A 20,442-nucleotide genomic window follows, 5' to 3' on the forward strand; every position below is an offset into this window, starting at 1 on the left:
CAGAACCAGGGCAGTGATCGTCCCCCTGTACTTGGCACTGGTGAGGCCACACCTCGAGTTCTGTGTCCAGTTTTGGGCCCCTCACCACAAGAAGGACATTGAGGTGCTGGACCATGTCCAAAGATGGGCAATGAAGCTGGTGAATGGTCTGGAGAACAAGTCTGAGCGACTGAGGGAACTGGAGTTGCTTAGTCCGGAGAAAAGGAGGCTGAGGGGAGACCTGATCGCTCTCTACAACTACCTGAAAGGAGGTTGTAGCCAGGTGGGGGTTGGTCTCTTCTCCCATGTAACAAGCAATAAGATGAGACGAAATGGCCTCAAGTTGCACCAGGGGAAGTTTAGATTGGATGTTAGGACAAATTTCTTCATGGAAAGGGTTGTCAATCATTGGAACAGGCTGCCCAGGGAAGTGCTTGAGTCACCATCCCTGGAGGTATTTAAAAGACGTGTGGACGTGGTGCTTAGGGTCATGGTTTAGTGGTTGGACTTGGCAGTGTTGGGTTAATGGTTGGACTTGCTGATCTTAAAGGTTTTTTCCAACCAAAAGAATTCTATAATTCTATGATTCTATGACATGAAGAAATTTTTTTACAATGAGGGTGGTGAGACACTGGCACAGGTTGCCCAGAGAAGTTGGGGATGCTCCGTCATTGGAAGTGTTCAAGGTCAGGTTGGATGTGGCTTTGAGCAACCTGATCTAGTGGGAGATGCTCCTGCCCATGGCAGGGGGGTTGGACTAGATGACCTTCAAAGGTCCCTCCCAACCCAAACCGTTCCATGATTCTACGACTTCAGCAGGGCTGGGCATCTGGGGAGCAGCTTTGTACCACCTGGCAGTGGCTTAGGGAGGGTTGGGGCATTTAGCCATTTACCCCCATGAGGGCTGGTCCCACACTAAGGGTCTTGGCTGATTGTGGAGCAGGGAGAGGTCTCCATCTTCACACTGGCTGACTGCAAAACTCCCCTTTCCCAAAGAATTAAGGGACATATGGGGTGAAAATGAAATCCTGAAGGTGGTTTTTTTGCTTTCTTTATCCATGAATTAACTTCTGTTTTTCCCCCTTCTCTGGAGCAGAACAGGCTTTTGTCTAAGGCAATAAGCTGCAGAGATACTGGCTTCTTGTTGTTTATGTTTTCCATTTCCAGGCAAATCCCATTTCGGAGCCCCCTGAACACTGGTCTGGGAACTGAACATCCTGACCGCAGCAAGCTGCGGTGGACTGAGGATCAGAATAGAAGATTGTTTTTACACAGGGGATTTAACAGCCTGGGTTTGGCTTCTGATGTCCATCCAAAGCATGCGGGTGTAGAAGGAATGCTCTGTTTTCAGTCTGTAATGGAGTCACTGTTTTAATTTTAGCTTCTCTGGAGCAAAGCTGTAGGCAAGCCATTACCGTATGGAGCACCGTATGGAGGCTGGAAGGGGCAGAGAAACTGGAGCCTCTCTGCTTGCCCACATGTGGTCTCCAGGGGTACTGGGGTGCCTCCCCAAACTGGTGATGCTGAGCAGCCAAAATCCATGCGTCCCTCTTAAAGATCCTGATGTGATACATCCATGCAGGTCAAAGGAGCTGTTGGGACATGGTGAAGCTGCCAGTGCCGACGCTGAGACAGCGGAGCTGTGCTCCATGAGGAACCATGAATGCACCAAAGGACTTTCATTTCGCAAGAGCAAAGCTCCATCAAGAGGCACCAATAAACCCCCACCAAAACACAGAGGAGCTTCAGCGGGTGCAATTTATATATATGGCAAGAAAAAAATGATCCCAGGAGGAATCAAGCAAGTTTAATTTCCTCTGCGGCTTTCCATGGTTGATAGTTACTGCTGGATGTGAGCATCAGCCTCTGCTTCACTCGCAGCTCCCCAGTGTCCTGGTGGGTCGATGCTGTCTGCAGAGCTCCCAAGACCCTGTCGGGAGAGCAGCCAGGTCAAACCAGAAAGGTCTCAAAATTTCACCACCTTCTTCCTGAGCGTCCTTTCCTCTCTGCCAGGGCTCGCGAAGAAATAGCCGATGCTTTTTCTTCAAAAGCTGCTCTAAGATCCAGCAAACGCCACTGCTCAGTCACTAACTCACAACTCGGTGTTTGTCAGGAACAGTTTGCTTCCCCTCTCTTTGGCAGTATTGTGAAACTCCCGAAACCTTGTTGTGCTGAAAGGATTTGCAAACGTTATTAGCAATGAACCCCTGAGCTGCAGGTCGTGCAACACAGGAATGTTGCAACCGCAGCTGGTGTTGCAACTGCAGTAGACCAGGTTAAGCCCCGATCCTTGCCCGAGCACATTCTCCAGCAGAGCTCCACTGGGCAACGCTGGTCAGCGGTGCAAGCTGAACGGGCAAACCCGTTAGAAAATATTTTCTAATGCAAATATTTATAATTGTCAGTGCATGGATTTCTTTCTTAACCTTTCCAAGCAGGGAAAAGTCCGATGCCCAAGCGCTTGGGGAGCAAAGTCCTCCCCCTTTCACAACTGAAGCTGGACCAATATGAATTTTTTCACATGAACAAATATTTCTGGAGATGCCGCCACAGTCTCATGCCGGATTGGTCGTGCCCCTTGGAAATGAGGCATTTGCTGCAAGGGAAACAGCCACAGAAACCAGGAGCTGGTGGGGTCCCATGAGTCACCGTGGTCACAGACACCTCCTTGCTCAGTAAAGGAAAATGCATTTTCCTGTGGGGTGTCATTAGCCCACAGGATTCCCTGCCTCGCAGAGCAGAGGGCTTGGGACATCATCTGATTAGTTGAGATGTAGCTCCTCTTGCTGCTTAGAAAGGTTTATGGTTCGCGGTCAGTCCTTGCTGCCTCCACGCAAGCTCAAACCATCCCAACTTCAGCGGGTGAACGTGGATGAGAAAAAAGAGGCTTTGCACTCTGTCCCCACTTTAAATATCTTGGAAAATAATCACTCTGGGAACAACGGTGACATGGAAGCACATAGATCATCGCTCTGATATCTCCCCTTCCCCAAATACATGTATTTAGGTCTGCGTGCAGCTCGTGCACCAGCAGTGAGACTGCAGGCAAGAAAGAGGGCCAAAAAATAGACATCACAGCAGAAAACTAGTGCTCACTTGATAAATGACAATGGCTTTTCTTTTAGGATCGTGCAGCAGTTTCTTTTCCTGTTACTGACATTTTCCTCTCTGTTTCCCATCTAACCCAAGAGACATCTCCTTCCCTTGAGCCTGTGCTCCTGAGTCTTGCTATTATCAGCAAAAATGCAGTTCTAGAGATTGTTTGCCCTTGGGAAGCACTTTTCTTCCCCTGAAGTTAAAATAGCAAAAAGTTTTTGGAGAAGAAGTAACTTCCTTCAGTGGTAAAGAGCCACTGAGCTCCTCTCGCAGCTGGAGGCTGAGCATGGCCGTGGGTTGCTGTACAAGTGGTGCTCGTGCTCTGAATTGCAGCAGCATGCAGAGTCCAAGATGACGTCAGGAAGGGCTGAGACCAATAATCTGATGCTCCAAACGGATTAAAAACAGAAGTGGGACACAAAAAGACACAAAATAAGCTCCTGGATGGTGAGCCTGGGAGGAAATACTGCCCAACTGCTTGATCATGGGCAAGGTGTTTTATTTGCATGTGTTTGCATCTACGTCAGGTCTCCACTGCACAGTAGGGTTGCAGCGCTGCAGGACACAGGGTGCAATCTCGTTGGAGCCTGAGCTCAGTTCTCTGCTCACCTCTTCCATAAAAGCCCACTTGGTTCAGGCTCTGGTTCTTAGGATGATTAGAGGTGTCTATGTAGTTTCAAGCCTAAAAATGTAATAATTCAATACTATCTTCTTGTGTTGCAAGGTCCTGCACCAGGGGCAATCCCCAGTATCCGTACAGGCTGCGGGATGAAGGGATTGAGAGCAGCCCTGCAGAGAAGGACTTGGAGTTACTGGTGGGTGAAAAATGGGACATGACCCAGCAGTGTGTGCTTGCAGCCCAGAAAGCCACCCGTGTCCTGGGCTGCATCCCCAGCAGTGTGACCAGCAGGTCGAGGGAGGGGATTCTGCCCCTCTACTCCACTCTGGTGAGACCCCCCTGCAGTGCTGCATCCAGCTCGGGGGTCCCCAGGACAAGAAGGACATGGAGCTGTTGGAGCGAGGCCAGAGGAGGCCATGGAGATGATCTGAGGGCTGGAGCACCTCTGCTATGGAGAGAGGCTGAGTTGGGCTTGTTCAGCCTGGAGAAGAGAAGGCTCTGGGGAGACCTTAGAGCAGCCTTCCCATACTTAAAGAGGGCTGATAAGGAAGATGGGAACAGACTTTTTAGTAGGGCCTGTAGTTACAGGATGAGGGGTGACCGTTTTAAACTGAAAGAGGGTAGATTTAGATTGGAGATAAGGAAGAAATTCTTTAAAATGAGGATGGTGAGACACTGGACCAGGTTGTCCAAAGAAATTGTGGATGCTCCATCAAGTTCAACGTTCAGGCTGGACAAAGCCTTGAGCAACCTGGCCTAGTGGGAGATGTCCCTGCCTATGGCAGGGGGTTGGAACTAGATGACCTTCAAAAATCCCTTCCAATCCAAACCGTTCTATGATTCATTGATTCTTGCTTGAATAGGTCTTCCTTTTCCTGCAATATTGCTTTCTTCCTCTGACATGTTTGCAGAGAGCAGCCGTATCATCTCAAGACTAAGAAAACTCATCTGTTTTGGGAACTTCTAGTGAGAGGCTCTCTGTTCCCCAGAGTATCTCAGCAACCGTTCCCTATACCTCTTCCAGTCTGAATTTATCCAACACAGCCACAGCATCATGCACACCATTGAACGTTAGTTTTCACCAGTGTCTTGTACAATGGTGTTACTTGTTCCTGGTCTCTAGTGGAAATCTGTCCTACAATCCTCGCCGTGGTCAAGTTTCTCCCTTTTTGATTTTTTTTTATCTTTGTATTGCTTGAGTCTAGCCAGCAAGCTGCTGCTGCTAAAATTATCTCCTCTGCCTGCTGCTTGGCCCGTGTCACGCCTCCTCCTGAAGCTTTGCATCAACTCCTTGTTTCCTTCCATGACAAATTCAGATGCCTCATCATCCTCCTATGTGCCTGCACTGCTCCCACTGGCTTCCCTGGCTGGGTGATCCCCTGCCACCTGAGCAATGCGTTTCCCAGATGCAGTTATCTGGACAGCCATGAGACTGGTCAAAGTTGGAGGCAGAGATTTCTTAGCAGCTGGAGCTTGGATTTGGGTGTCCTCTCTAAGTCAGGGGCTTTTGTATTGTGATCAGCTGGACTCTCAGCCGTGGGCATTCTGAAACAGCATGGGTTTGTGCTCGGGTTAGAGCAATACAGGTCCATGCTGCTGCCTAGATAGGTACTCCCTGTGCTCTTCTCCTCCCATGGACCTCTGTCCCATCACTTGCACTCCTGAGACTGCATGGTGAATCTTATTAGTGACAAGGTTAAGCTGAAAACTAAACTAGAAAGAGAAGGAGGAGAAGAAGAAGGAGAAAGGAGAAAGCAGAAAGAAGAAGGAGGAGAAGGAGGAAAAGAAAGGAGAAAGGAGGAGGAGAAGGAGAAGGAGAAGCAGAAGGAGAAGGAGAAAGAGAAGTTGCTTTGCAGCCAGATCAGATCCTGTGAGTCCATGCCATGACTGTACAAAGTCTGGTGCTGGCACAGGAATGAACTGGTCACTCAGCTCCAGACTCTTCACGATGCTTCAGCAAAAGGAGGCAGGACACAACCACTCATGTTGGGACTACACACACAAGATGCCACGGAGCCAAAACCACTGTAGAAACAGAGGCTGAAAACAAGCTGAGGACACCTCAAAGCCCCCAGCAGGGTTCAGCGTGTCTTGACCACCCCAGGAACACACTTACTTTAAAGCTTCCCGTCCTCCCCAGGTAACTCTTCTCTGGATAGTTGGAAAAGTTCTCCTGAGCTGTAACTTGAACGTCCTTTGCTGCAAATGATGTTAATGCCTCCTTTACTACCACCAGTGAACATCAAACATGCTTAATTAGATATCTATTTCTAATATTTCCCTTCTTTTCTTTTTTTTTTTTATCCAAATCTGAAAAACTTTCAGCTTTTCTTTATCGGTGATGTTTTTTAAACCTTTACTCTTTTGATTTTTTGCTTCCTTCTGGTTTCTCACCAATTTTTCTACATTTTTAGTAACGCATCTCCCCAAAAGCTTGATGCAAGGCTCCAGCTGAGACCCACAGGTGCCCCCAGAGAGAATAATTACTCTGCTGATCTATACACGATGATCCTGTAAATGGATACCAGGCAGTGGGATATCCCTGTGCCTTCGTAAACCCACTCGTGGGAGCAGGCGGCAGAAACACCAGTGCCTCCCACTCACCCTGTCATCAGGTCTCTGCAATCTGCTGGTGCAGCGTTTAATGAAGTTTTGGTGTTTTAGCTTGTCTCAGCAAGTTTATGGAAAGCCATTGAGAGACTCCAGACTAAACCAAAGCTGATGAGGCCATGATTTCAAACGTGTGAGCAGCTTAATTGGGTCCTATTGCACGCTTGTCACTGGATCTGCAGTTCGGGTGATGTTTAAGGCCATTAGAGGGATTAGCACCATGTTTATTCTGGGCTGAATGAGACAATTTAATTTCTCTTAAATGTGCTACCCTCCCTGGGGCGTTTTCTCACACGCAGACACTCTGCCAGCGCAGCGTCAAAAACCCGCACTTGCTTTTTACTGTTTTTTTAATTAAATTAGACTTACAAACAAGTGTCATACAAGCGTAATGCTATGAACAAAGAACAAGTGCTGTGAATTCCTGTAGCTTTCAGATGTGTTGCTTGTAATGGGCATCAAGTGGTGAGGCGGCTGAACGGGTAGCGCTTCCTCATGGAGGGCTGAAAAGAACAAAAAAAAAGTGTTTATTTTAGCGATGCAGAATCCTCGTCTCTTCTTTGCCCTCTGCATGCATCTCAGGGGAGGTATGTGAAACTATGCCAACTGTTTGCCCCAAGGCAGGATGCTTCTCTCCGTTCCCTGGAGAAGATCCAGTTCGTGCTTAAAATGGTGCCCCTGCTCCTCTGGATGCTCCCACCCCACCAAAGCTTTCCTTATGGGAAGCACCCAAGAAGCATCCAAGGAGGATCCCAAGTGGCCCAAGACCCTCCAGCACTGCCTTGCCCCATACTTTGCTTTTTCTAGTTCCATATTTTGGCGTAGACTTGCAAAACGCTGCTTTTGGTTCACTCCTGAGGTTGGGTTTTGTGGGAGTGGTGGATACATGGCTTCCCTATGTTAAAAATTAGCTTTTCCTCTGCGTGTGCTGAATTAATTTTAATTCAGAGCAGCCCGTTCTAGCTCATTTATGCAAGCCACTTGAATCCTTGTGCCAGCACAAGGGAGGGAACGAGCAGCTGGGAGCGGAGGAGGCTTCTTTTGGCAGAAGTGCCAATTTCTACCAGTTTAAAGCGGTTACAAAATTCTGGGTGGAGCTTTGTGATCGATTGAAGCTGATCTGAGGCCACCGAAAGGGAGGAGATCTGCCATCTCTGCCTGCCCGGTCCCCAGCCTGTTCCCATACATGCAGGGCTTTGCAAGAAAAGAGGCTGCAGGGTTTTTTTTTTTTTGCAGTCTTAGGCCGGCTAATAACGGCCAGGCTCCCCGATTGCTTTGTATTTTAAAGCCTTTGCTACCATCCGCGCAAAGTGGTTTATTCCTACGGGCTGGCTCTTCCCCGTGTTCCACCACTGAATTGCTTTTAAAGGCCGCTAAACACACTGTAAATAATTTACTAAACCTACCTTTCCGAGCAGGCAAATCGTGAATTTGCCTCGGGGATGTTATTTGATCAGAGCTGGGACAGGCAGAGCTCCCTAACTGCGACAGGAAGCAAGACGTCCCAAGGGACAGCGTCTGTTTTACATGATTTGAGGTTGATGATCGGTTGCTTTTATAAAGTTCCCATCATGGGAGTGTTTAGAAGGAAACAGCGTTGTGCTGGTACAGCTACTTGGCTCAGGTTTGTTTTTTTTCCCCAAATTGTCTAAAAAATAATTTTAGTCCGGATTTTTATCTCGTTTGCAGACTTGAGGTTCTGTTATGGCTTCATTTAAAGTTATGGGTTTTATTCCCTTAGGGAAGAATGAAATTATTCAGAAAACAAACTCCTTAAGGATAATGCCCATGTAAATTATGTTCTCTGTGCTCTCAATTGGATGGATACACTTTGTGGATACTCCTGATTTACGCTGGTAACATGGGGCCATCTGACTTTCAGGATGGGACACATGCTCAGGGGGTACAGTTCATGTCGAAGAAAGTCTTTTTAGGGGCCAGAGACTGGGACCAGATGTAAGAAAACTGCCTTCTGCTCCCGGATTTGCCGCTGGTTTCTAAGAGGAATCAGGAAACTGGGAGAACATGAACTGTCCTGACAGCTGCCAATGAAACATGTTACAAAATGCAACTTGCAGAGCCACTTGCCTTTTCTTGCTTAATTAGAAGGTGCAAGTTTCTATGCTCAGACGACGTCTCAAAGTTACCCCGACTGCAGCAGCTATTTTGCCCTGCTGCTGCTGAAACCTTACCAGCACATCTAACACACAACAAAGACTTTAAATTAAGAACCAAACTTGCCCGTTCTTGCAGGAAGCTGAAAACATCTACGATTTTCTCCACTAGCACAAGTAACCTTTGCAGCTCAGCTTCAGGACTAGTCCTCCCGCAAAACATTTTAAAGAATTACAGCTGAAGTATGAGAAATAAGGACTTGCAAGGCTGATGTGCGAAATGAAAGTTTTCTTGCTGGAGATGGTCCTGTGGTGTCACCAGGAAATCCTTCCCCTCGTGCCTGCAAGCGTGGGCTGGAGTGATGGTGTGTTGTGGGCAGACACTGGTGATGGGAGAGGGCAGAGATGGGCAGGGGGTCCTGGCTGGGAAGGGGACAGGGGATGGGGAGAGGGGATGGCTGGATGAGGCTGGGATGGGGACAGAGGATGGGCACAGCTGGGCCAGGCTGGGCTGGGTACAGGGGAGAGTGTCTGGGGACTGGGGATGGGGACAGCTGGACCAAGTTGAGATGGGAACGGGAGATGGGGACAGCTGGACCAGGCTGGATGGGGACAGGGGACAGTTAGGACAGCCCAGTCTGGGGACAGGGGATAGCTGGATGAGGCTGGGATGGGGACAGAGTATGGGGACAGCTGGACCAGGCTGGGTACAGGGGACAGTGTCTGGGGACAGGGGATGGGGACAGCTGGACCAGGCTGAGATGGCGACAGGGGACAGCTGGGGTAGCTCAGGCTGGGGACAGAGTATGGGGACAGCTGGACCAGGTTCGGCTGGGTACAGGGGAGAGTGTCTGGGGACTGGGGATGGGGACAACTGGACCAAGTTGAGATGGGAACGGGAGATGGGGACAGCTGGACCAGGCTGGGATGGGGACAGGGGACAATTAGGACAGCCCAGGCTGGGGACAGGGGATGGGGACAGGGGATAGCTGGATGAGGCTGGGATGGGGACAGAGTATGGGGACAGCTGGACCAGGCTGGGTACAGGGGACAGTGTCTGGGGACAGGGGATGGGGACAGCTGGACCAGGCTGAGATGGCGACAGGGGACAGCTGGGGTAGCTCAGGCTGGGGACAGAGTATGGGGACAGCTGGACCAGGTTCGGCTGGGTACAGGGGAGAGTGTCTGGGGACTGGGGATGGGGACAACTGGACCAAGTTGAGATGGGAACGGGAGATGGGGACAGCTGGACCAGGCTGGGATGGGGACAGGGGACAGCTGGGATAGCTCAGGCTGGGGACAGGGGATGGCGACAGCTGAGGTAGCTCAGGCTGGGGACAGGGGATGGGGACAGCTGGACCAGGCTGGTGTGGGGACAGAGAATGGCTGGATGAGGCTGGGATGGGAACAGGGGATGAGGACAGTCAGACCGGGCTCGCTGGGGACAGAGGACAGCTGCGATAGCCGAGTCTGGGGACAGGGGCGGAGGGAACCAGAGCCGGCCGGGCACGGAGGACCGGACTCGGCACAAGGCCCCGGACCTTGCTCAGGCCCCTCCGGGACGCGCAGGCCGCGGCTGCCTCCGTTGCCGAGCAACGGCCGCCGCGGTTACGGGAGCCACGTGACGGCGCGTCCTCACGTGACCGGCCAACGGCCGGCGCGAGGCGATGACGCCACGGTGCGGGGCGGTGCGGGAGTGCTGCGGGGATGGAGGAGAGGGAGCGGCTGTGGCGGCAGATCCGCCTGCTGCAGGGTACGGCCGGGCCGGCTGCTGTGGGGGGACCCGAGAGTCCGGAGTGGGGGGAAGGGGAAGGGACGGACGGACGGACGGGTTGTGAGGGGACCCAGGAGTCCGGGGCGGGGGGGAAGGGGCGGGTTGTGAGGGGACCTCGGAGTCCGGGAGGGGGAGGGGGTGGGAGTGGGAGTGGGGGCTGGCTGTGAGGAGATCCTGGAGTCTGGGGGAGGAGGGGCGAGTTTTGAGGGGGAACCTGGAGTTTGGGGGGAGGGAGGGGTGGGTTTTGAGGGGGGAACCTGGAGTTTGGGGGGAGGGGCGGGTTTTGAGGGGACCCAGGAGTCTGGGGTGGGGGAGGGGTGGGTTGTGAGGGGACCTCGGAGTCCCGGGGGGGGGGGTGGGGGTGGGAGTGGTGGCTGCCTGTGAGGAGACCCTGGAGTCTGGGGGAGGGGCGAGTTTTGAGGGGGAACCTGGAGTTTGGGGGGAGGGAGGGGTGGGTTTTGAGGGGGGAACCTGGAGTTTGGGGGGGAGGGGCGGGTTTTGAGGGGGGAACCTGGAGTCTGGGGTGGGCGGAGGGGAACAGAGAGGACCTTGGAGTGCCAGGGAGGGCTGAGGCCTGGGAAGGGCCCAAGGGGTGGGGGAAGTGCAGGGGACCCAGGAGTCCCAGGTGGGCCAAGGCAGGGAAGGAACAGAGGCCAGAGAGCATCGAGGGATTCAGGGATCCCCACGGGGTGTGTGGGGGTCCCCCCACGCTGCTGGCCCCGCAGGACCTGTGATCCTCCTGGCTGGTAGAAAGGGATGTCCCCTGCCCCGCAGCCCCCGGGGCTAGTGGCACAGAGGTGGGATGTGCCCCTCGCCCTCCATCTCTTGATTTCTCAGCGTGGCTGAGGAGGAGGGGGAATATATTTGCATGCCCTTTCCTAGCTCTGATGAGCATCACTGCTTACTCTTAGCACTAACTCCCTCAATTTATAGACCCCAAGGTAATTTTTCTTCATTAATAAGGTCACAAACTCCACTCAGGCCTTGTGGGGAATCTGCCTCTGTCCAGGAGCTCCTCCACAGTGGTGGCGGTGGGGCGTGATGAGAGGGAGGAAAACATGGTCCTTGGCTCCTCCAGGAGAGATCTGCTGATGTGTAGGAAAAACTCTGCTACGCTGATACATACCTAAAATATAAGGCTCAAAAATCCTTTGATAATCCCTTTTTTTAAAAGGGTTTTCTAAACACTGAGGGTTAACAAGAGCAGACCCTCCCTAATTGACATGTATCTATTATCTAAATGACTAGTTAGTAGACCAAAGCACCGGGGAGGTGTGGTGGCTTGGCAGAGGCATGTGGAGTGACTCAACAGCGAAGCTGTGGGGCCTTCTGGGAGCCTCCTCATCGCTGCTTTGAAGAAGATCAATGAAGCTGGTGAAGGGTCTGGAGCACAAGTCTTATCAGGAGCGCCTGAGGGAACTGGAGTTGTTTAGTCTGGAGAAAAGGAGGCTGAGGGGAGACCTTATCGCTCTCTACAAAGAGAAAGGAGGTTGTAGAGAAGTGGGTGTTGGTCTCTTCTCCCAGGTAACAAGTGATAGGACAAGAGGAAATGGCCTCAAGTTGTGCCAGGGGAGGTTTAGATTGGATATTAGGAAAAATTTCTTCACTGAAAGGGTTGTCAATCAGGCTGCCCAGGGAAGTGGTGGAGTCACCGTCCCTGGAGGTATTGAAAAGACGTGTAGATGTGGTGCTTAGGGTCATGGATTAGTGGTTGGACTTGGCAGTGTTGGGTTAACGTTTGGACTTGATGATCTTAAAGGTCTTTTCCAACCTAAATGATTCTATGATTCTGTGCTTTGTGTTTGGGGCTGGTGGTGGCTGTGCCGGGCTACGTGCGTGAGCAGACCCTCGGAGACTGCTCTGAAAAGATATCTGGAAATAAAATTAGCATTTTTTAAAAATTAGGCTTCAAATCCAATAATTCAAGCATCCTTTATGGCACATAAAAAAGAGCATAAAGGGGCAAAATGTGGCTGATGGTACTAGTGCAGTGTGTTAAGGGTCTGTCAGTGAGTCTGTGGTTCAGACCTGCGTTAAGCTGTCCTGCGAAATCACTTTTGTTACTGACTTTCATGAGGGTTGAGGGAGATACTTGTTTTAAGTGTTTCCTTCCAGCACTGGTTATTTGAAATATGGCCTGCACGGAGCGATCATCCTCATTGCAGCGTGAGGACAACCAGTGCTGTGATGCTGTCAAACTCCCGTGGGACCGGTGATTAACAAACGCTGTCTTCTTCTCCTTAGGTCTTATAAACGACCATAAAAACACGCATGGGAACGCGCCGCGGCTGCTACCATCCGCGCCGCCAAGGTGGAACAACCCCCACCAGCCTACCTTCAGCAGGAGGGGGGCATTTTCGGCCAGGTACCCCCAGCAGGCTCCCAGGGATTTCCAGCTGCACCAGGGTAACTCCTGGAGGAAAAAATATTCCCTTGTCAACCGGCCACTGGGATCGGCATGTGACGTTGGAAGCGGTGGAAGTACCAGCACGTCTCAGGCTTTTGGAAGCCATGGGGGGGACAACCAGGCACCTGAGCCACCAGAATTGTCCCCAGAGAGACATGTGGACTTAACCACAGATGGTAATATAGTTGTGGGGATCCAGCTGCCACAGAGGGCTGGCTTGTTTGTAGATACAAAAGATTTTGCTGATGTGGGTTCATACTGTGAATTTTCTGGGCTGAAAACAATGGTTGCTGCTCCAGGTGACAGTAAAAATGTGCAGAAATCTTTGTACGCAAGCCGAAATGAAGAGAGAAGACCTTCTCTCTCCATTTCATTTAGTTCATCTCACCGGTTCGTGAGTTCAGCACATGTGAGCATGTCGGATAAGCCTAGAACGGTGCGTCTGGCCAGCGATGTGGCTGGGAGCTGCCCTGCCTCCTGCGGAAGCACCAGTGAAAGTGCTGTGACGCTGAAATCAGAGCCGCAACAGCCTTCGGTGTTGCCAGATCGCGAGTCGGCTCGGCACTTGGTACGGAGGAAGGCAGAACCGCTGGCTCCAGGGCACTCTAGTTGTGAGCAAGTCAGGGATGCTTTTAGCGAGCCGAAGCTCCTTGGAAATGGTGAGACACGCTCTAGACCCGCTCAGGCTGCGACTGTGGTGGTTGGGGTGACTCCAGTGAAGAACAGGTTTTCCGTAGTCCCCAAAGCTGCTGGTTTGCAAAGAGCTGCCTCAACATCTGTTTCCAGCAAAGCTCCGAAGTTCAGGAAAACTAATTACACGTGGGTCGCAAACCCTGGTAAATGCTCTCGTACTGTGAAGAGATGGGTTAGCCCTAGAGCTTCTGAAAGCGCTAAGAAGGTTGCTGGTGGAGTGGACAGAGGTGCCAAACTATTGCCAAAAGCAGACTTGGGAACAAAACTGAAGAAATCGGGATTGCAGTCCAAACCGGGTGTTTCTCCCAGCAAATATAAGTGGAAAGCCTCCGGCCTGCAGACCTCACCTTCCACCTCCAAGTCAGCATTCAGGTGGCAATCTGAGGATCAGAAAAAGCCTCCAGCTCCTGACCTTCCTCGAGCTGACGCTGCCCCGCCGCCTCCAAGCGCTGCGTCTGTTGGTCTTGGCAGGATGAAGTCCTCCTTCGGCGATGCGGCGCTGTCCAGTTATAAAGTGAAGAGTCGGACAAAAATCATCAAGAGAAAAGGAAACTCGGGGTAAGTTGCTCGTCGTCTTTGGAGTGCTGTTGTTGCATTGGCAACATTTAGTGTCCATTGGCTTCGTATAAGTCATGGCCATATGGATGAGTGAAATTCCAACGAGGGTTGTTGTATACTGGAAGGTATATTTGCTTTTCTCTTTCCAAGTGTGGTGACTTTGTTCTGGGTGGAGGCATCCTGCTTTCCAGGGTTGGAATGCCTCAGGTTTTAATTGTTTTAGCAGTTTGTGTAAGTCTGAATTTAATCTTTCAAACAGAGCTGGGTTTTCTCCTCATCTCCCATCCCTGTTCTCCAAAGACTTTGCCACAGCGCTTAAGAGACTCCTCCCTGACCTTAATAACAGACTAATATTCAAAGGGAAGGAAATAGCTGCCTTCCCTTATTGATTTATTTTCAAACTCCCATAACCTTGTTGCGTTGGGGGCTGGGGAAAGGAGGAGAAGTGGCTTGAATCGCCGTACGGTGTATGGTCTGTCCCCATAAAGCATTGTGCAGACCCTGGGATGGAGCAGGGATGGGAGGTGAGCTGTGTGTACCGGGAAGCAGCGCTGTCTGTGATGCACTGCTGGTACTTCCGTCCCTTGGGTGCCATCCGTTAGTGCTACCTACCAGTAATCCAGAGCGTCGTCCCTGAAGGCTCTCTCTCTTCCTTCTCCTTGTTGAGTCAGTGACAGATCTGTGGCTGTCGTAGCTGCCCTGGGAGAGCACACTGTGCCAGACCAGCAGATACTCCTGGGGTCTTGTGGAGCACGTTTTTCCCCCTGGCTGTGTCGGATAGGGACAGAGTGCAATGGGAAGTTTATAAATGAAGCTTGACGGTAGGAAAAGGTGTGTGGGCCAAGTTATCTGCAAAAGGGGTTTGTACTGGGCTGGGAGTCGAGGGGAAACAGATAAGAGATCAGGACCAAACTTTTGCTGAAAGCTGGTGTGTTGTGGAAGTGCTGTGAGAGCTTCGTTATGTTGTGCTCCTGGTAGGAAAGCTGTTTTGTGCTGCTTTTTTGGCAGGGCTGGATGCAAACCTAGCCGGTGCCGCAGGGAAGGGATAAGCAGGATGGGGTGAGGGTTGGTGGCACAGCTCTGTGACCTCTACTCTACCGCTGATCTCGGAGATACCTCAGTGCAGTGGACACGTGGTTTGGCTCTTTTTTTGCCAAGCCTGAGCTCTTGAAAATTGAGGACTGTGGCCTGAATAACTATTCCAAGTGATGAAATGAGCTGGTAACACAGCCCTGATTGAGAATCTAATGCCTTGATTCCTGCTTCTGTTTCCCAGATCCTCTGCTCAGCACTTCACTGCAGGTTTCCATCCTTGCCTTGCCCTCCTGGTTTGCTGGGGAACGTGTCTGCAGGTGGATCATGCTGGGAGGATGACTCTGGAGCAAGGTGCCTGGAGAAGCTGGGATTATTTTCAATTTTTTGGCAGTCAGGGAGATGAGACCACCATCCTCTCCCCCGCATCTGTTCAGCAGAAAGCAGACGGGAATGAGTCGAGTTAGGCTGTCAAATACTTCATTCTCCCTCTCTGCTTTGCCAGAAATTCATCGCACTTGCCTATTTACTTGCAATTTTCTCTTCAATGCTTCTTACCACCCCTGGGTAGGGGAGCAGTGTGGAGCTTGGTGACCCACCTTCTCTTCTCAGCTCTGGGCAAGGTGACCAAGTGCATTTTGATCACCTCTCTATGCTCTTTTAACCATGTGGTGTTGTCCTTTGCAGTTCCCCAACAGATAAGAAGAACAGCTCCTTGCCCACCACACCTCTGAAAAGCCACTTCCATGTCAGGAAGAAAAATTCCTTGCGGGGGAAACCTTCTGTGACACCGAAACGCTCACCCAAGGGTCTGGTGCAGGTCACCAAGCACAGGCTCTGCAGGCTGCCGGCCACCAGGACGCAGATCTCCACCAAGGAAGGTAGGAACAGCCATCCCAAAGGGGGATGGCGCTTGCTGACTGCGTGCTGGCGAAGCGGTTCCAAGGGAGGCTCTTGGATTTGGAAATGGGTTACCAGGTCCTCCAGGAGGTGAATCTGCTGTTGTTGGTCCCAGAGCCAGCATTGAGGAGCAGAAGTTTGGCTGGAGTAAGACTTCTGCCTTACTGAAGAGCTGTCTTGTGCTTTGACAACTCCAGACGAGGCCATTTTAAAGCTGCTGCTTGCTTTTGATGTGGTTTTGCTGGAATTGCAGGCATCAAATAGGAAGGTGCTCGAGGAAGGAAGAGGATGGCAGAGGCAATAATACATCTGTAAGACTAAGCTCTCTTTTTGCACCAGGCAAAAGCTTGTGCGTGTCGTGAGATACTCCTCTAGCAACTACAGGCCTACCTAATGCACATATATCCCAGTGCCATGTCTGTGGACATCTAGGTTTTGTATGCAATTTGCTTAAAATAGCAATAATTAGAGGAATACTGGGTCCATTGTGTTTGCGAACAGGTAGTTTGCGTCCACGTCCTGCTGCCTTGGGTTGGCAATGCTCAGAGCAGAAATCAGCTGCTTGGGGCTTGGAGAGCCACACCTATGTGCATGAAATGTTTTTGTGATGTTTCTGGTTTGAAATCTGGTTCCGCTGTTCAGTGGTGACATTATCACGGACAAATGGCTTCACCTCCCTGAGATTCAGTTTTCTCAGATGTATATGAAGCACGTTTTGCTTGTGTGCCTGCGCTCTGCTCGTTCACGTACGGCAGGGTGGCTGGTGACACTGTGCGTAGGCATCGGGAGGCTGTTTGGGCCACGACGTAGCTGTGATCTGCCTCTGAAAGTAAAGCTGTTGAACCTCTGTTTTCAGGAAGACACTTCTGTGGTTTCCTGTTCTGCGTTTACACGTGGGTTTATAGTTATGTTGCATTCAGCTCTGCATTGAGATGCTGCTGTATTTTGACGGATGAAAAGACAAGAATGGAGGCTTGCGGTTTGGGAAAGGGAAAAGTTTTTCTTGTGGGAGAAGATGATGATGATTTTTTTTTTCTTAATGTGTGTGTTTGAGGGAGGGTTTGGAGGGATGCTGGGGGGAGGACTTTGGACCTAGTGCTCTAGGAGGTGGGCAGTGAGTCATGGAAGGGACATAGGCAGGGAGAATAAGATGTGCAGTTGTGTTGATGGTCCAGCATTGAAGCGGTTGCCTGACTTTGGGGCTGAGTCTTGCTCCATTTAAGGATGTCAGCAAACCCTTTTGTGTCTGGAGAGGCATGAAGGCTGCTCCTCCAGACACTCTGTGTTGGAAGTTTTCATGCAGTGCACGAAGGCAGCACGTGTGGTTGGAGGTCTTGGCTGTACTTGCACTGTGGTTGCTCTTCTGTGATCTCTGAAACCAGAGGAGTTGGATACAGCATGTGGCCAGATCTAGCTGTGATGGTGATGTGGAGGCAACGAGGCTTTTCTTCCATGGGCGATGGTGATGCGTGCGACGGGGAATGCAGTCCTTCAGCCTCGTGAGAAATGCCTACTGCCTGTTCTGGGGTGAGTTTAGGACTCGGACCTCACAAACTGCATGGTGGGGACATTTCTCCAGTATGGCATGTCCGGTATGAGTCATTGAATAAATCTTTATGCTGTAAAGCTCCTTTTTAAAGAACTTAATGTGCTTGCTGAGAGTCTGAGCCGAGCAGCTCTGCTGTAGGCTCTGGAGATACAGAGCAATTTGGGGTTGCAACAGCATTTTACGCATGAGGAAACTGAGATGCTGCTGGTTACAGGCTTATAAGCTGTTGAGGTGATCCAGGAACAGACCTGAGGTTACGCCAGATCCTTGCTCTCCGTTTAGGCCTGGCTTTATACCTGGTTTTGTGCAGAGCAGAGGCCTTGCTGTAGTTTGCTCAGCTGCGCGCATCGTAGAGGAAGTCACAGCACTGAAGCTGCTGCCTTGGGAAGGCTCCTAGCACCCGTGGAAGCTCACTTGACTTGGCAAACATCTTTTCTTTTTAGAGATGAAGTGAAACTTCACGTAGGTTAAGAACATACAAAATGGATCAAAATCTTCTGCCCTTCTAGGAGCCTGACTGGCAGCTGCCAAAAGCCTGTGTCTTTTGGGAGCATATTCTGAATCCTAGTTCCTTGATTGAAGGTAATGTTCCCATACTGAAAAGATTTTTGATCTTAAACTGCATAGGGCTGAAAATATGTAGATCGAGCAGAAATATGGTTGTGCTTGTGGCTTCGATCTAAATGGGAAGTTGGCAAATTAAAAAGTTTAGAGAAAGTAGGAAAAAAAGGAAGATAGGTCTGGAAGTGACTTTGGGAGAGCGTGTAGTTCATTCCCCTGTCCAAAAGTGGATCAGATTATCAAACCATTCCTGATAGATGCTAGCCAAACGTAGCACAGACAAAACCCTGGTTTGTAAGAGTTGGGATTTGTCTCTGTTGAAGTGACTTAGGTTATTTTCCAGCTTGCATCTGCGTGCTTCGCAGTCTTAGCTCAGAGATGTGGAAATGAGTATCTGCTTTAATAAAACTTGGTGACCATGCCTTGTGGCTCTTTTTCTTTGCAAACTGCAGCACCTGCTGTCAAAACATGTCTTGATTTGGTTCTTAAAAATGACTAAAAGCCAAAGGAAATGTCCTGCCTGCCTTCTCCTGTGTGTACATCTGTATGCGCACATGTGAGACTACTCTTCCTCACTTCATAAACGCCACAAATCCTTCTTTTCCCTGCGCTTCCCTGTGCTGGTGGAAACATGGACACTAATGCCTTAGTGAATTAAAAATGCTTCCCCACCATAATTATGAAATGGGTTCTAAATTTCTTTATTGCTTTCTGCAGTGGAGAGGAATTACACTCCAGTAGATGAGCCATTATTTGGACTGGAAAATGGACTGGGAAGTGGCGCTGGGATCCATTCACTTGAAGCTCTGGAAGAACTCCTTAGGCTGTCTTTCTCTTCCCTGGAGAGGAGGGCGCAAGGTTGTTTCTGCTGTGTTTGCTGCTGCTTTGTCCTGCCTCTCTGCAGAGCCGAATTAAATGCATCTTTCAGCTAGGAGGACTTTGTGCAGTTCAGATTTCTTGCTGAGTATATTCTTTGTTGACGTGGTGACTGAGAGAACTTGGCTGTGTGTCCTCTTCCTGGAGAGGTTCTCTAAGATGCGACATAATGATGTAAGTTCAACAGTTCTTGTCATCTTTTCTCTATCACACTTACAGGCTTTCCCCTTGCTGCTGGGACAAGTGCTAAATGCTGATATCATATGGGTAGATGGCTGCTGGTAATCTAACCTCTGTTGTACCATCATCTCAGGGGATCCCAAAGGACTTGCTTTGCTCCTTCCCATGCTGTTGGCAGCTCTGTGAGGCAGCTGCTGAGTGATGCATGGCTGCTTTGCTTCTCCAGTTAGCAGAGAAATTCAGCAAGAGTCTTGACGGCTTTGAAATTGCAAAATGAATTTTGGCAGGGTTAGTGCTGTTTGTTGGGCATCTGGTTATGGCTGAGGACCAGCAAGGTGCCTGCCCCACACGTTCCTGCTTCTACCTTCCTCTCGGCAGCAGCAGCCTTGCCTGTAGCGTGGCATTGTATCAGAAATCGTGTGGCCAGCAGGACTAGGGAGTGATTGTCCCCCTGTACTCGGCACTGGTGAGGCCACACCTTGAGTGCTGTGTTCAGTTTTGGGCCCCTCACTACAAGGACATTGAGGTGCTGGCGTGTGTCCAAAGACGGGCAACGAAGCTGGTGAAGGGTCTGGAGAGCAAGTCTGATGAGGAGCAGCTGAGGGAACTGGAGTTGTTTAGTCTGGAGAAAAGGAGGCTGAGGGGAGACCTGATTGCTCTCTACAACTGGAGAAGCCAGTAGGTTGTAGCCAGGTGGGGGCTGATCTCTTCTCCCAAGTAACAAGCGATAGGACAAGAGGAAATGGCCTCAAGTTGTGCCGGGGAGGTTTAGATTGGATATTAGGAAAAATTTCTTCATGGAAAGGGTTCACTAAGTGGGTCAGCTTGTCATAGAAGGAGATCAGGAGAGTCAAGCAGGACCTGCTTTTCATAAACCCATGGTGATCACCTGGTTGTCCTGCATGTGCTGTGTGGTGGCAATCAAGATGATCTGCTACACTGGCAGGTATGTAGTTCCCTGAATCCTTCTTCCGGCCCCTCTTGTAGTTTGTTGTCTTGAGTCTGGACAGGCACAGCCCAGCTAACAAACCAATTGAAAAGCTGGATAGTTCATGCTGGGCTCATGATCCACTGGATGGATGTGGTTGTGCTGGAGACTGGATCCGATGGGTGCTCATGCCTGGGTGGTGAGTGAGCATCCAGCATGCCTGCATTCCCAGGAAGCTGAGAGACCCAGGAAGGATGCCTGGGGAGGAGCGTGTCCTACTTCATGTACGGCAGCGTAGGTGCAAAAAGCTGGACCTGCCCCTGCCTTCCTTGCTGTTGCGGGTGGCATTGTGGCGCAGCTTCACTGTTTTCTTGTTTGTCCTGTTAAACAGGCTTTGGGGATACATGGTCCTGCCTTTTCCCAGTGTGTAACACAAAGGCCTGTGCATCTCCTGACCCTCCAGTTCCCTTTTTGGACCCAAATGGACCTGTTTGATCTCATGCAGTGAGTCAGCTCTCCCAGTCACCGCTGAGGTTTAGTTTCAAATTGGTGTTTCCCGATGGTCT

At 50.6% G+C, this 20,442-nt stretch overlaps 1 protein-coding gene across 2 annotated transcripts in view; it reads left to right on the plus strand.

Annotated features, from left to right (window-relative positions):
- Positions 1 to 10,080: 10,080 nt before the first annotated feature.
- ZC3H3 (zinc finger CCCH-type containing 3) overlaps positions 10,081 to 20,442 on the plus strand; it is a 182,624-nt gene continuing 172,262 nt past the window's right edge. For both annotated transcript variants that reach the window (XM_054815362.1, XM_054815363.1), the window contains exons 1-3: positions 10,081 to 10,171; positions 12,437 to 13,850; positions 15,570 to 15,763. In XM_054815362.1, the coding sequence (XP_054671337.1) occupies positions 10,126 to 10,171; positions 12,437 to 13,850; positions 15,570 to 15,763 (1,654 nt within the window). In that variant the 5' untranslated portion in view covers positions 10,081 to 10,125. The remainder of the gene's footprint in view (positions 10,172 to 12,436; positions 13,851 to 15,569; positions 15,764 to 20,442) is intronic.

This window comes from Grus americana, chromosome 2, assembly GCF_028858705.1.
Source record: "Grus americana isolate bGruAme1 chromosome 2, bGruAme1.mat, whole genome shotgun sequence".
Lineage (NCBI taxonomy): Eukaryota > Metazoa > Chordata > Aves > Gruiformes > Gruidae > Grus > Grus americana.